The following is a 15,525-nucleotide window of genomic DNA, read 5'->3' on the forward strand; positions in this document are numbered from 1 at the left end:
TAAGTATTTCTGACATCTGGGAAATAAGGGGAAAACCAGTTACAGTCATTTCAATGTTTATATATTCTGTTTGCTGCATTATTTTTAGTTTAAATGTAGTGGGCAGTGGTTGCTGCTCCTTTTATACTCTTTACAGCAATCAGGAACATACATTTTGTCTCAAATCAGATCATTTTGTAAGTAGCAAGGTAAATTTGTGTCCCAAGACACACTAATAAGCATAAAACTTCTGCTAATGAGGAGCTTGAATGAAAATGGACTTTAGAAATGAGGAAAAAAATACTTTCTGGAACATTTCTGTGTATGTTGGCTCATACGTTTTACCATTATTTTGAAATGTATCTCAAGTTAATGTTACGTGAGTCAACACCAGGTGCTAGAGGAAAGTCAAGGGATCAACAAAGTCATTAGGATTCATCCTCTGAGAGCCATGAACGTCTGCGCAAAATCTAGGACCAATATTGGCACTAGATGAAAGTAAATGGTGTCACTGAATGGTTTCTGAGTATGAAATTGATGAGAATCATATGACGTGGTCTTCACAGTCACAGATCTCAACCCAGTTGAGTGTCTGCAGGAGATTTTTGGACTAATATGTTCGACATTTAAAGTAATGGACAATAATTAGTTGATTTTAGAAGATGTATATAAAAAGCAATGTCTCTATACATTATCATGGTCAATGTATCAAAGTCATATATCTATCAGTATTGCTCTTAAATGTAACAACATTATTAACCCCACTGATCACCTACTAATCGTCTACTTTCTCGTTGTCTTCAAAAGTACGTTCAGAGATCAGACTCGGGTGCCGAGCAGGAGCCACGCAGCTGGAAGGGATTCAGTTTCCTTCTTGCTCAGCAGCTGTCACAGGGGTTTTCCTTCTGCACGTTATCCCACTGACAACTACCACCACAATGATGCAAATCAACTTAAATGTCCCAAACATTTTGGGGGGAAATCCACAAACAGATCTGAGCACTCTGGGGTTGAGGTGTGAGTCATGATACATGTTTATTCAGCATACAACTGGATGAAATGTAATCAGAGACGATGTTTTTGCTACAGTTCTCTTAATTATTTCAAGAACTTGAAAACATTTTGGTAAAAATCATTTTTCCTGCCTGCAAGGAGAAATGTGACAGGCCTGTTTAATGGTAACAGGGATTAGATTGAAGTGGATGTGTTGCTTCGTGCAGGCTGGTTTTACACCAGTAGGCGTCGCTGTTTCTCCCAAATGAACAGCTGGACAGCAGATCTGAGGAGACGCAATGATCACTGAAAGTCTCTTGACATTTAGCCTATGAAATCTTCCTGGAAGTGGGCGTGCTTTATATGTAGACTTAAAGATGCAGACTAAATACTGTGAAACTATGAGAATAAATATTTTTTAAAATCAAACAAAAGCTGGATTTGGTTTCGTTATCCTCTCATACTTGAGGTATTTGCATCCATCTCCGCGTCCCACCTCTTGCTTCCAATTATCACAGGAGGCTGGACCGATTACCAGACAAAGACTTCTGATTGGCTGAATCAGGTGTCAACCACAGACACGTCCTGCAGCCTCCTGTTGGCGAATACAATCCACACCAGAAGTCAGAAAGTCAAATTTCACCAAGGGAGCCTAACGGGAAGGGTAAACTATCCGGTTATTCTGAGAGCTCCTGTCACGCTTCACAGTAAAGAAGTGAAATTAGACCTTCTTATATTTTGAACGTTTCTCGTCTATGTAGTTTTGTTGAAAAGAAAAAGCAGGTTAATTGGTCTTGAGGACTTGTTGGCTCCTTCCTCCGGCATTTTTTTACGCGCACCTGAGTTTGTGCAGCGCCAACATGACTTTAATACGCCTGAGCAACTAAACTATCATGGTGACATTACTTACCGGTGACATGCCCGCTGTGGTGAACCTTGGTAGTAAATGCGCAGTCTTTCGCCGTGGAATAACCACCGGAGTCCTGGTGTCATCAGGGAGAGCTGATGTGGCCGTTTGGAGGAGCGCACCAGTTTGATGTCAGCTGGGATTTGACAGAGCGCAGGAGTTTGTGATGAGAGAGAAACCTTAGAGAGACAATCCTCGGCTACTTTTACCTGGATTCAACGCGGGCTGCCCGGAGCCATGGCCTCTGAGGTGGTGTGCGGGCTGGTCTTCAGGTTACTGCTGCCGCTGTGTCTTGCAGCTGGTGAGTTTTTTTCTAGAATCCCCACTTTTTACGCATCTTAATCGGCCTGCACTGCAATGTGTGCGCCAGGTGGGGTTCGGTGATTGATCGATTAATAGTTTATCTGATATTGTTATTTCAAATTAATTCATTATAAATGTAACGTTTGATGAAGGCTGTAGCTTATATTTAACATTGTGACTTGTCTTTTTTTTTTAATTTGCCAAATATTCCACCTCCTACACTAAACTACATTAAAATCTGTGACATTCATTCAAAATCTGAGGTACACTAGTGCAAACCTGTGTGTGTTTGAATACTCAGAATCTCAAGAGCAGAAATCAAATGTATGATTGTGGGAACTTGTAATAGATTTTTATGATGATTTGTGACTGACCTCATGATGCTGGAGGTCACAGTTCATTCCTCTTCCCTGTTGAGGTCTGTGCTCTAAAACTGGGAACCAAACAAAAGCAATAGACTGAGACACAGAGTCATACACCAGCTGTGATATATTTAAATTACAAACCAGAACAGTGGTGTACCTGGCTGCCACCTTTTATTGGATTTAGTAAAGGAAACACAGCCGATAAGAGAGCGTCCAGTCACTGCAGAGTGTGCGTCAAAAGCGACCCTTTGGAGTCCCCACACTCTACACAGTGTTTATGTCTCAGTTTGTATGTCCAGAAATGTCTGATATTTAAAAAAAAACAGACAAATATTAAGTGCATCTTTTTCTCTTTTAAAAGCCTGAAATGCTAAAATAATCAAATCAACAAATCAGTTTACTGTTTTAATTTGTTCTACTCAGAATAAAAACAGAAACCATTCCTTTAGGTTGTCTATTTGCCTCAAACTGTATAATGTTACATGTTATATAATTGATAGCTGTGGTTTCTAGTGTGGTTTCTGAGTTTTGCTTATTGCCTATTAATGAATCATCAGTGTTGTTATTGATTGTTTAACTGCTGACTGGACATTCAGTACATGCCTGTAGTGTTAATACTGTTAATTAACATTTATATTGCCTTGACAGTGTTAGAGCTACGTGTCCTGTGTTGTTCACATTCCTTTTAGTCAGCGGGGGAGTTTTTTGGTTTGTTTACAGCATTTGTAACTTTGTTAAGAAAAGCGCTCTCACACAGATGAAGTTATTGTTCCTGCTGTGTTGGTGAATGTTTGATTCACTCTCTTGCTATGCAGATTTAGAAGATGACTCATGGTCAGAGTTGGCAGCTTATTTGGACTTTTAGCAGCTTTAAACAGACAGGAAAAGTCTCGTCTTTGGAGCTCAGATATTACTAGTTTCACTGAAGAAGAAGGCACACGCTTAAACGCTGATTTAGTCTTTGTGGAGATGAAGCTCGAGGTATGATCGCACCTTGCAGCCTCTATTAAATGCAGTTTACTTTGTGCTTTAAGCTGTAATCCTGTGGCAGGCCACAAGTGAAAAATGATTAGCGTCTAACTGCCATTGTGGTGTCTGTGTAAGCTTTATGAGGCTGAGGTACTTTTAAAGCTAACAGCATGCTTTCTATAGATAAGACCCACTCAGTACCACCATAATGCATCACTTGACAGCCCGACGCCCCCTTTATTTCCAAAAGCAATTGTGAGGCCATGCATTGTCTCCATTAATTCGTGGAAAGTCGTTTTAACAGTATGAATTAATAATGTGGTTGTGAGGGAGAGAAGAATTGCCTTCCCTTTTATCGTAAACATACCTTTAATATTTTATGTTTTTTCAAAGTGCAAAATGAGCACTTGTCATTCACTGCAGCTTGTACACAGTAACTGACAGGATGAAGGAAACGTAAAGTGGAAAGAAGGGAAGGTATATAGGAGCAGACGGCGGCAGGGATGAGAGATCATCAGCATCATCTGATCAGCGGATGACTTTCCTTCGTTATTTCTGTTTGACAGACAAAGATCTCATCTTAATTAAAACTGAATGGGTTTGGTGTAAATCAATAACCATCAAGCCATCAGCTAACAAACGGTGTAAAGCAGATTATTGTTTTTTTTCTTTATCGTTTGTAACTTGTGGCTGGAAGATCATTTTAGGTTCCATTTCTTTTCCTTCTCTTGTTTTGGTCCATATTTTCAGCTTTCATGTTGTGTGTTTTTGGGACAAAATAGGATTAAGAAAGTATATTTTTGGCCTCTCAGTGCTGCATAAACAGAGAAGAAACACGCTGCAGCACAGCAGATGTCATCTGACTCCAAACACCTACATTATTACCTTTACTGTATACGTTCAGTAGTGTAATATATGTTGCACACCGTCGCTTTTGTCATGTCCTAGTGACAGACTTGTCTGCTGACGTTACATAGTCTGTGTTTCCTGTTGGTCATCTGACAGCACCTCTTTTGAAAAGCACAGAACTGCTGGGCTCATGTGTACACAGTCCCTCTACCACACACACATTTGCACACAGCTACAGTTTTGCAGATCAAACAGGCCGCTGTTTATGTGTTTACTGGCACAGTTTGGAGTGTGAACATGATTATGAGCGCGGCAATTGTCTGATCTGAAATCAGACTTGTGGTGTGAATGTACAGACGGGGCAGGAGGTCAGCTGTGTTTTGAGTCGGGCAGGTTGCAGCAGAGTAAAGCACTGAAGCAAACAGAGGTGGACATGCGGATGCTTCGCTGCTGGCAGCATCATGGGATTCATGATGCTTTAGGTTTTTATTTGAACTTAATGAGACAAAATACATTTGCATCATAAATCTTGAAGCAGACACAGTTGGCACCATCATGATGGTCCAGAGGAGATGTGGGTGTGTAAAAATCATGCTTTTAACCCACTGAATCATCGTACAAATAAAGCTCTGTGTCAGGGTTAAAAACAGTTTTCAGGTTGTAGAAAAAGCCATTTATCATTCTTAGATCAGAAAATGGTTGATAAGTGCTTCATTTCAACTTACTTTGCTTATTCAGTCTGTAAACTGATCAGGAGCAGAGAAAAAAACAAAGAAAATGGTACATGGTGTCAGGTAAAACAAACTTCTATACATGACAATTCACATTTGTAAGTAGATAGCTGATAAAAAAAAGATTATTAGTAGTATTTTCAAATGAGAGGTTATTGTGACACAAATGGTCATGTCGTCAGCCTGAGTATGTGGTACTAACCCACGTCTAAAACACCTGTAGCTTTATTAGAGTCTAACAAACCATGGTTTGTACATTTTTGGCTGTTTGGTAGCTAGGCAGCAAGCTAGCAGGCTAATGTATCAAAACTACTGACGTTATATAAATGTAACTTCTGAAATATCCCTCGTACAAACAAAAAGTTGAACTCATAAACAATAAAACACCCCCTTGCTCAATTCAACACACTTTAATTGCCAAAACAGTGTTAATTGTTGTGGTATGACCAGCAGCTTATGCTAGCTAATGTTAGCTAGTTAGCTAAGTTAATGTTAGCATATTTCAGTTGACTTCATGGATGTTTTGCTACTATTACTGTCGCTATGGTGTTTACCATTATACTGTAACTTTTATTTGTGGCTGCTGTTAAGCAAAGGTAACATAGTTTTGTTTAACTAATAAATGGCTATGAGCTAGCCCCTACAAACACTAGCGTCTAGCGTTAGTTAGCTTGTACATAGCAAGCCTGTAAGTGATAGTTAGCTAGCCAACAAACACACTCTCTTTCCTAAAATTGAATGGTCAAGCTACACTTTTGATAAATTAAAAATTTAACTATTTTATGGACTAAACGATTAGTCAAGAAAGTGATCGATAGGTAGATTTAATAGTCATTAGTTGCAGCCCTGAATTAAAACAGCTGCTCCAGGAAGATGTGTTATGTCATCGTAGAGGCTTCTTTTTACCCAGTAAGCAGTTGTTGTTTGTTAAATATACTTCAAGTTTCATGCTCTGTTGAAAACAGTAAACCTCCGCACAGCGGAGGTATAGATTTGATGTGGTGTGCTCTTTATTATTTTCTTCAGAAGGGTTTAAATTCCTCTGATATCTCCCTGTGCTCGGTCTTGCCAGGCACCGCACCACCTTATCTTCTGTCATGACATTTATGTTTTTGGGCTCAAACTCTGAAGTCGGTTGGCCCTGTTTTCACATTTAAGGCTGTCTTGCTTCTCTTGTGTTTAGGCTTTGTGTGCTGTAATAATAGCTTTTACTGGGAGAGACAAAAGCCTGATTCAGACGTGAATGGGGATTTTTGCAGTAATCTGATGTCTGAAAACAACGGCAGTTTATTTTCATTCCTTGTGTTAAAATCCTCAGATGGTGAGTCATACAGTGGAGGCAAACGGTCAGGAAGACTGCGGTCAAGTGTCTGCAGGCTAGCAGCGGGAGTAGAGCCATGCAGATACAGATTATCTGTATCTCTTCACAGTAGAGATACTAAAGGACTTCCTTAGATTTGTAACTCTGAACAGATGAATAATGGGAGCAGCGGGCTACAGACTGCCAACTTGGGCAAAATAGGCAGGTTTAGAGCTTATTTAATGCCACATTTAAAGAAGATAAAATGGGTGGGGATAGAAATGGTGCGTCATTCCCTCCTCATTCACCTTAGAGGCTTAGGCTGAAAAAAGTATCTCACCTACTTGTTTGAAATGTTTGAAAAGGAAACAAAAAATGATGAACAATAATGATAAAGTGCTTCTTTATGTTGTTCGACTGTCTGGCATATCAAGCATACATGTGTACTTGAAATTGAATCACATCAACAATCTACAGATGTTGGTGGTTTTCTCAAAGATGACAACTCCCATAACATTTATTAACTTTTGTTGGCTTTCATTGGTCTGTATCTGAGAGCACAGAGAAAACAAGGAGGTTCACTTACTTACTTAGGGCTCCAGCAAGGGAGAAGTCAGAGCCAAGTCAAATGTCAATGAATAGGTCCATTGAGTGTGCAAAGATAAATAAAAGCACCATTTTCAGCAGTTAAGTGTAATTTTTCAGAAGTTCAAGACCAGTAGCTGCCCAGACGGGCCGATCTCTATGACTGAGACGGCAACTCACTCAGCCGACCGGGTTGTAAACTTTGCGCTTGTTGATATAACCGCAAAGAAAAATTTGGGAGGTCAGACTGTGTGTCCACATTTTGTACAAAGTTACTGTGTAGTACTTCCCACCCTGCTGCACTACCTACTGACCTAAAAATGTTCAAAGAAATGTAAGGCAGAAAGGGCGTTATCACATGTTTTGTGCAAACTGTGAGCTGTAAGTGTTATGTGAAATATTATTTAGAACTGATTTTACTGCTGTTAAAAGTACAAAACTCAAAATGCTCTTCATGCATAGGCTTCAGTGGTTCAGCTGCAGTGTGGTTCATTTTGGATGCGTTAATTGATGTTCAGTCAGCAGGTGATGAGAGCTGTTTAACTGTTAAAAGCCCTGATTGGGGCAGATGGTCAGTCTGACTCTGGGAAATGAGGTGCTTTACGGATCAATACATCAATTAATGGTTTTTGGAAGTCATGTTTGCACTTAAGTGTTTTAACTTTCATCATGAGCTCAAAAGACTTCCTTCATGTCCCTGGACGGGTTGTGTTTATATGTGGGTGAGTGTGTGCGTGTGCAGGGGAGAGTGTTCGGGAAAGGGTGAGTGTGTGGAGTTACATAATCCAGTGTGTAGTGACACATCCTAGATACAGAAACGGTGCATTAAACTCAAGCTTAACTGTATTTAAAGCAAACTAACGATTATTGTCGTTATCATTTAATCTGCGGATGATTTTCTTGGTCTATAAATTGTGAGAAAAAGGTGAAAAATGTCACATCATCACATCACAAGATATTCACTTTACAATGATATAAGTGGCAAATCCTCACATTTGAGAAGTGAGTTAGTTAAAATAAATCAATATTAGCAATCAAATCTCATTTTAGTCCTCGATGAAAAAGACTAAAACCAAACACTGACGGTCATGACATTTCAAACTCTGCACGCTCCATGTGGCTTTGTTTCATTCAGAGTTTTGGCAACCAAAAGTTATTTTCCTGTTTTCTAAACTCTGAGGTACATCATGCATTTTAGGGGCATCTGGTTTGTGACGCCACTCTGTTGCAAAACTTTTAGAGATTTTAGTTTTGTGGATTTTATTACAAAAAATGATCCAGTTTCAATAATGCTCACAATCCATGAAATGCTATGTGATTCCTACAAAATGAAATCTTCTCATGTGATATAAACCTGTACTTTATGAGGCATTATGAAGCCCAGAGAGGCAAAGCTGACTGCAGAGCTGCTCACTCAGTTAATTGTCTCTCTTAACACCCAAATACTATCGGGTGATTATTGTACTTCAAAACAATCGTCAATTCCCTGAATGACTAAATTAAGCTCCGGTTCTTTTTGTCATGCAGGCCAGATGAACAGATAATGAGGCTTGTGAGTGTAAAGTTTGGTTAGAGGAATGTTCTGGCTTTTTATTACTTAGAGCTTTTCTACACCAGGAACATTTTAATGAGTTTCACCACATGTTTCTCTCAAATCTGCGTTTGGTTGATCTCAGTGACGACTCCTGACTGGGCAGCTTGTTGCCAGCTTCCGCACTTTATTTACTGTTAAAGGTTATGTAGCGCACACACAGCAATAAAGACGCTATTGAATTAGTGGTATTTAAACTGAGTTTTATTGTTGTTTAGTGTGATCAAAAGGTGGATTTGCTGTTCAATCTGTATTTGTGTCTTGGTCTCTGCAGCTTGCCTGTTCAGGTACAATGCCCTGTCCTTCGTCTACCTCATCTATCTCCTGCTTATTCCACTCTTCGCAGAGCCCACAAGCACAACAATGCAGGGTAAGTGAAACTCTCTTTGAAGCTTCACATGTTCGATGGCTTTGGCTTTGTACATCGCCAAAAGCCTCCAGTTTGAATTGCAATATTGTTCTCTGTAATGTAAACCAGCCCTTCTCCAGGAGACTTGAATTTCCTCAAGATGAGGATGGATTTGGCACATAGTTCAGTCCATGAAAGGTAATATAGGTTAGTGCGGGCATGAGTCCATCTGTAATAATAAAAATGATCCACGGCTAGCCAGATCTGAGATAGAAAGACGTGATCCATCAGGGCCAGATCTAATGTCCACTTGATGAAAATGTACATTTTAGCCTCAGGTTTGGTTTAATTTACACAGATAATGTCCATATAAATGATATAAAACTGAACACACGAGCTTTACAGTTGAGAAAAGAAACACAAAAGAGCCTGTGAAATATCCTTCAGAGAAAAAAAAAATAAGAATTGGAATGAGGGCTGTTTTTGATAATGGCTAACCGCTTCACTTATCTAAGGGGGGGGGTATAAAAATTGCTCCTAAGGCTCCACTGATTCTCTAGATGGGTTTCATGTCGTAATACCGTGATCTGCGTGCATTTGACAAGTGTTATTAGTTAATTCAGCTGATGTGAAGCTTGAGGCATTTAAGCTCTTTGGTATTTTGGTTTAGAAAAGAGTTCAGTAAATGAAAGCCACCCTTAAAACTGGTGACGGGGCAACTACGCAGCCTCCAAAGAAATATAAATCACAGTTGACCTCTGAGGCCGAGGTGACTGTTCTCCTTACGGGGTGATGAATGTGGGATTGCGGTGGCCAACTTCAGCCGCGCCTTTATGCCTTCCCCTCAACGCAGAAATACTAAACATAATGTAGGTTTCTGTAGGAGACCACATGCAGTGTTTAATTATACATAAACCCATATTGGTGGAGGGAACAACATCCAGTCCGAGAGCTGTCTCTGCTCGTCTCCAGCTGAAATAACAATCAGGAAGTAAAGGAGGAAGAGAGGGAGAGGGAGAGGAGGGAGCAGAGAAAGTGGACCACTTACACTCTCATCAATAGTTAAAGAGAGAAGTCTTCTAGTAAAGCTCAGTGATCATGTATCTGATAGCTGTTGACTTCAAACGTGGTTCAACACATGGCATTTAAATCAGAATTTCTTTTTTTTAATTTATAAATATTAGTCTTATTAGGCTAAAACATGAAGCGGGCCTGTAGGCAGAATGTCCTGTCCCCCTAAACTAAACTTAGGTTTGGGTTATAAGACTTTATTTTATTCTCCCATTGGATTGGATTGGTATCCAGACACCTTTACACCTTCCATTAACTTTGGGGATTCTGGTGTTGCTAATAGTAAAGTTACATATGTTATCAAATATTGTTGAGTGGTTTATTTCTGTAATTTCCACATAACCAGTTTGATTCAGGTAGTATAATGTAATGTGGTGCATTATATTTCACTCAACTGTCAGAGTGTTTGAGTAAATGGTGATCTAAAAGTAATCACAATAGAAGAACAATGTCCCAATTTACAGCAGAACAACCTCTTAAATGCTCTAAATCTTAAGCGTATCCATTCTCTCTTTTAAAAAACAAACAAACAAAAAAGAAGATGTCATTGAAGCACTGAAGCTCTATTTTCCGGGAGGCCCAGCTTATGTTTATGTAACATTTAACCAGAGATTGTTGTGTTTCACAAAAGCAAAACCACAAAAGAAGTGAATATCACACATGTAAATTGCCGCAGGCTCTTCTAGTGTAACACCTGCCAGCACATATCCCATCTGTCTGCCTCACCTGTCGGCCATCATGAGGAAGTGTGAGGAAGAGGAAGAGTGAGCAGGGTCTTTGTTACAAAGATCAGTTTTGACTGATTGGAAACTATAATCATTGCAGGTTATTTTAAGTAAATATTTATCAGGTTATGGCAGGAAGAAGTATTTAGTTTTGGTGCCACGTAAGTTTAAATAACAGCTGGTTGTGGTTGAGGATGATTGTGATATTGCCATAATTACTGATCTGTAAATTATCAATTGTCCATTTAACTTCAGATTGTTCACATTTAGAATGAAAGGTAGTAATACACAGCTACACTGTGGTAATTATGTTATTATAATCATAATCTGTGGAGTTACAACTTGACAGTTATCTCCTTCCTCCTGGCTGTCGTACATGACATTTAAATTGTTCTCTTAATTAATGTATGAAAACCTATTGCAGACGTCCAGAATACACACTGAAAGCACAAACTTAAAAAAAAAAAAAATACACATCTCATCGTGCAGAAGAGACACACGCTACATATTTGTTTCAGAGGGAATTAGAGAGGGATTGAGCTAAATTCAGTGCTTTGTTTTGATGGTCTGCTTCATTTTGTCTGTTGAATCTTAAAGGACATGCGGCGGTTAAATCGGTCAAGTTAATTTAAACCAAATGTTATACATGAATAATTCATTAGATGTAATTTGCTTTAAAAAGCCACAGCAGTGCGGTTTGCCCAAGGATAAGTCAGAATACAAGACTCCAATCCTAACTGGAGACGAACAAGATCTTATGCAACTTGTTGTTGTGTGTGATTTACTCTCTAATGTCGTAATTGCAGTATTTGGCTCCACATCCCCTTGAATGCATTCAATTCTCAGTGGAGGTGAACAAAATCTAAACGGTTGCTCTCATATGGGTAACAGGCATTTTAAGAGGCTTTACAGTGGGTGCTATATACCTTGTTGAATGGGCACTGACATGGCAATTTCCCTTTGGGGAGTCTTTTAGTACTGTTGCATGAATTTGTATAAATATTTGATGTTATGGATGATTTATCAGGTTTATGTTTTAGCAAGTAAACTTCTAACAGAGGGTGTCTGGCTTTAACGCATCTCCTACTTTGGCTTTTTTATTTTCATATCCATCTTTATCATACCCTTTTAAGATCTGAGACAATTTTCTCCTTTGTATTGTCTGGCAGGGACTTCTCAAAAATACCAAATGATTGCATTGAGGTTCAAAACATTTAATTGGCCCTCTCTGACACTATGATTTAGCAAAACCATGTGGTTAAATCAGGTCTTAATGTTGTCGAATGGATACGATTATCTGATTGATTGGGGGAAAAAAGCTGCAACTGAACAATGCCCTCTGTTTTGAAAGCCTTTAAAAAGTACTCTTGGGACGGCACTTTGAGACTAAATAATGAAGCGAAGCGAAATACTAATTCAAGATGAGCGTCAGGCTACCAACATAGATGGCCGTCACACAACAAAAATGCTCAATTACAAATAGGAAAAAAGGGGGACAGAGCCAAAGCAGTTGCGTTGTCCGGAGCCTTAGGTCCAATTTGGACGCAGGAGCTCGCTAACAGTCCTCATTCCTTGTATTTACAAGCATTCTTTTCACACTTTGTGAAAGCCCAGGGAATTGCAATGGGAAATTAGCACAAATTGTTTTCACTTCAACATTTAATTTGCCTGCCGTGGTTGTTGTTGCACAGATTTGAAGGTTAGCCCTCGATGGCCTGAGGCTCTGCAGTAGCATTTCACCTCAGCCAGGATATTGTGCCATACGCTGTAATAAAACCGGTATGTGTTCCCCGCAAGGATGCAGTAAATATAATGAGATGGAGACGTTGCCATGTGAAGACCCAGTGGACCAAACCGTGCAGATATGTGGGACATTTTACTCTTTCAGGATGATGTTGTCATTTCTACCTCAAAGAAGAAGAGCCCCATTGAGCTTATTCTTCCCTGAGGATGATCATTTTCTCAATAAGAGGGGGTCCGAAAAAATCCTACTGTAGAGGATTATCACCATAACAACTCCTGAAATTATCCCAAATACCTGTAGGTGCACTATAAAATAGCCATGTGTTGAGCAGCTGTGGCAGCTCTTCAGACTGCTTCCATCCTTCCCTCCCAGGATCAGTAATGTCCACTGACAGCTGTATTCTTTACCTACATTAAAGACAGACACTAGGCCAGTCAACACCTACGGTATATACACTGATCTTGGACAGCCAAGTAATTTCTTGCCAACTTCTTCTTTGCTCCTTCTATGATGAATTAGAGACTCAGAGAGAATTAGAGGTCTTGTGGTCCACCAGAATGTTTATTTGACTTTTCAACAGAAATAAGCTTTGCTCTATGGTGGTGTTGCCAGTTCTTAGCCAGGATATGTATCGTGATCCACAGAAAATCCCCCTTGGGTGCTCTCCCAGTCACCTCCACCTTTTTTACAAACTCATTCAAAACATCTCCAGACTTCACAACTGATCATATGAATCGTTGCCCTCCTTGCTCTCCTTTATGAATACTATCAAAATTCAGAAATATCAGGCACTTTTTAATGTTGCACAACTCAAAAAGGATTAAAATTTCACCCCTTGTGTTGGACAAAGTTCTCTGTGTCTTGAAAAAATAACCAGCAAAGAGACCTTTTTCTGGGTTTCAGTGCATGAACGGCAGAAATAACATGTGGAAATCCTTAAACTGAGTGGTGGTGGTGGTGAACTCACTGTAGCTGTTCTCCTCCTCCAGGCCACACAGGGCGTCTGCTGCAGTCCCTGTGCTTCACCAGTATGTCCTTCCTGCTGCTCCACATCATCTATCAGATTACCGTCAACAGCCTCCTGGCAGGGAAGTCGCTCACCTCTGACTTCAACTGTGAGTACACTGCAGCCTTTATGGTCAAGGCTCTAAAGGTAGTGAGGTTTCTTGAGTATGTTCAAATCAAAGCGACTTACAGGTCAAGAATCCACGAAGAATGTGCAGAATGGACTTGACTGATGACGTCTCTTTCAGTTTTCTTTTGAAAGACATACAAGAAGAAGGTTGACAGACTAATAAAGCCACAATCAACCCTTTAAACTCAATTTTTAATATTGGTTAAATTTTGACAGTTGCAACCCTGTCTCCTAAAAATGATGTGGGTATGCTACAAAATGGTTTAGCCAAATATGTTTATATGGAGGAAACGCAGTTGTTGCCTGGATTATATTCACTGGCAACATTATTTCCAGTCCAGTAGTGTTAGATACAAAGACTTTGACCCTGGAAGGGTCCCGTGTGTGATTAGGTTAAGGCTACTCAATCATTTGGGTAAAGGTTAGGGAAAGATTGTGGTCTCGTCTCGAACTTCAAGTCACTTATTTAGTATTTAAACAAGACCACCCTCTTTCCCTAACCTTAATCAAGTGCTGTAAGAGCCTAAAGGAGATAAAGCAGGTCCTCCAGACACCTCGGGCGTAGGTTTTGATTTTGCGACTTTGCAGGTACATTCCTGAATGATCCATTCTCATTATGTCAATAAAAACCTAACAAATGTGAGTATATAAACATAATTTGTAGGCGACAGTTGGACAGTGTTATGAGTTCATGCTGTTTCAGGTGGTCCAAACAGGAAACCCTATCCCTGACAATGTTAGTACTTAGTGCCTTTCTCAAAAACTAAAACAATTAATTAATTTCTAATTCTATAATTTACTCACTCTGAGCCCTCATGTAACACCAAAACAGCGAGGTCTCTACTTGTTGGGCCACACGTTCATGACAGACTGTGTGCACACGTGTGTGCCATCCATCACACAGGCCGTTTTGTGTCTTAAACTCTGACCTGAGCTATTGGTGCAGTGTCACAGAGTTGTTTATCACCAGAGAAGGTGTCGGGGGGGTTTCTTTTTCACAGCCTGAAGGAAAGTTTCCATCCAGAAAAACTAAGTGAAGACATGCTCCACTTGTAGCAGTTGGTAAAATATGCTCTCTAATAATGATTCACAATTTCTAGAAATATCCTCACTCTTATAGCATTTTGTCACATCATGAAGATTTATGAATCTAACACATTCCTCAATGTAATTAGCTTCCTTGTGCCATATGGCGATCTAGAAAAAAAGGAGATTCTTGCTGCCAGTAAAGCAAACACTGTAAGCTACTGACTCGGTGTTGGGAAGGTGTTAATAGTTGGCCTTGGGTTTTCTCATGAAACTCTGTATCAAACTGTAAAATTTGAATGTGTCTAGACGGGACAGACCCTGACCTTGTGTTCTAATGACTTGTTCTTTCTAATGGAGGTAAGTCGCTTTCCAGCGTCGAAGTAGAGCCAACTTTGCTCAGAAGGCAGAACGGACCTTATCGCCTCAGGCAGAAACACACAGAGCCGTTCAGAGAGGGTAGACTAAATATTCACTCAAGGAGATCTTTATTACTGAGGTCTCAAGGGCTGCCGTTTCTGGCAGATCAAACCCTGGTGTGATGAGACCATAAAATCTATCCATCTATAGATAATTCATAGATCCATTTATCTATGTATTATCTATCTACAGTACCTGTCTATTGATCTGCTTATTTATTTAAACAATAGTTACTCACATTAAAAGGATTGTGAGTCGTGAAACAAAACTTTTTGTGAATCTTTGCAATGTAATATCACTTTGAAAAGCTTTAATTTCATACTAGCCAGTCAACCGATTGACATGTTAACAATGAAATTTATGACTAAAAGAATCAGCCTTACACTAATAATAATCAGTGATCAGCTCTTTGGTTTTGGATAATATGAGGCTGTTCCACCGGGGTAAAAATTTGGTTTCTGGCTACGTGATGCACTCGAGGCA

At 39.7% G+C, this 15,525-nt stretch overlaps 1 protein-coding gene across 1 annotated transcript in view; it reads left to right on the plus strand.

The window, feature by feature from the left end:
• The first annotated feature begins 2,116 nt into the window (after positions 1-2,116).
• The window catches only part of LOC139296353 (piezo-type mechanosensitive ion channel component 2), a 76,958-nt gene continuing 63,549 nt past the window's right edge, over positions 2,117-15,525 (plus strand). Inside the window, exons 1-3 of the mRNA XM_070918735.1 lie at positions 2,117-2,180; positions 8,847-8,942; positions 13,451-13,576. Coding sequence (XP_070774836.1) covers positions 2,117-2,180; positions 8,847-8,942; positions 13,451-13,576 — 286 coding nt within the window. The remainder of the gene's footprint in view (positions 2,181-8,846; positions 8,943-13,450; positions 13,577-15,525) is intronic.

The sequence above is a fragment of the Enoplosus armatus genome, chromosome 14 (genome assembly GCF_043641665.1).
Source record: "Enoplosus armatus isolate fEnoArm2 chromosome 14, fEnoArm2.hap1, whole genome shotgun sequence".
NCBI lineage: Eukaryota > Metazoa > Chordata > Actinopteri > Centrarchiformes > Enoplosidae > Enoplosus > Enoplosus armatus.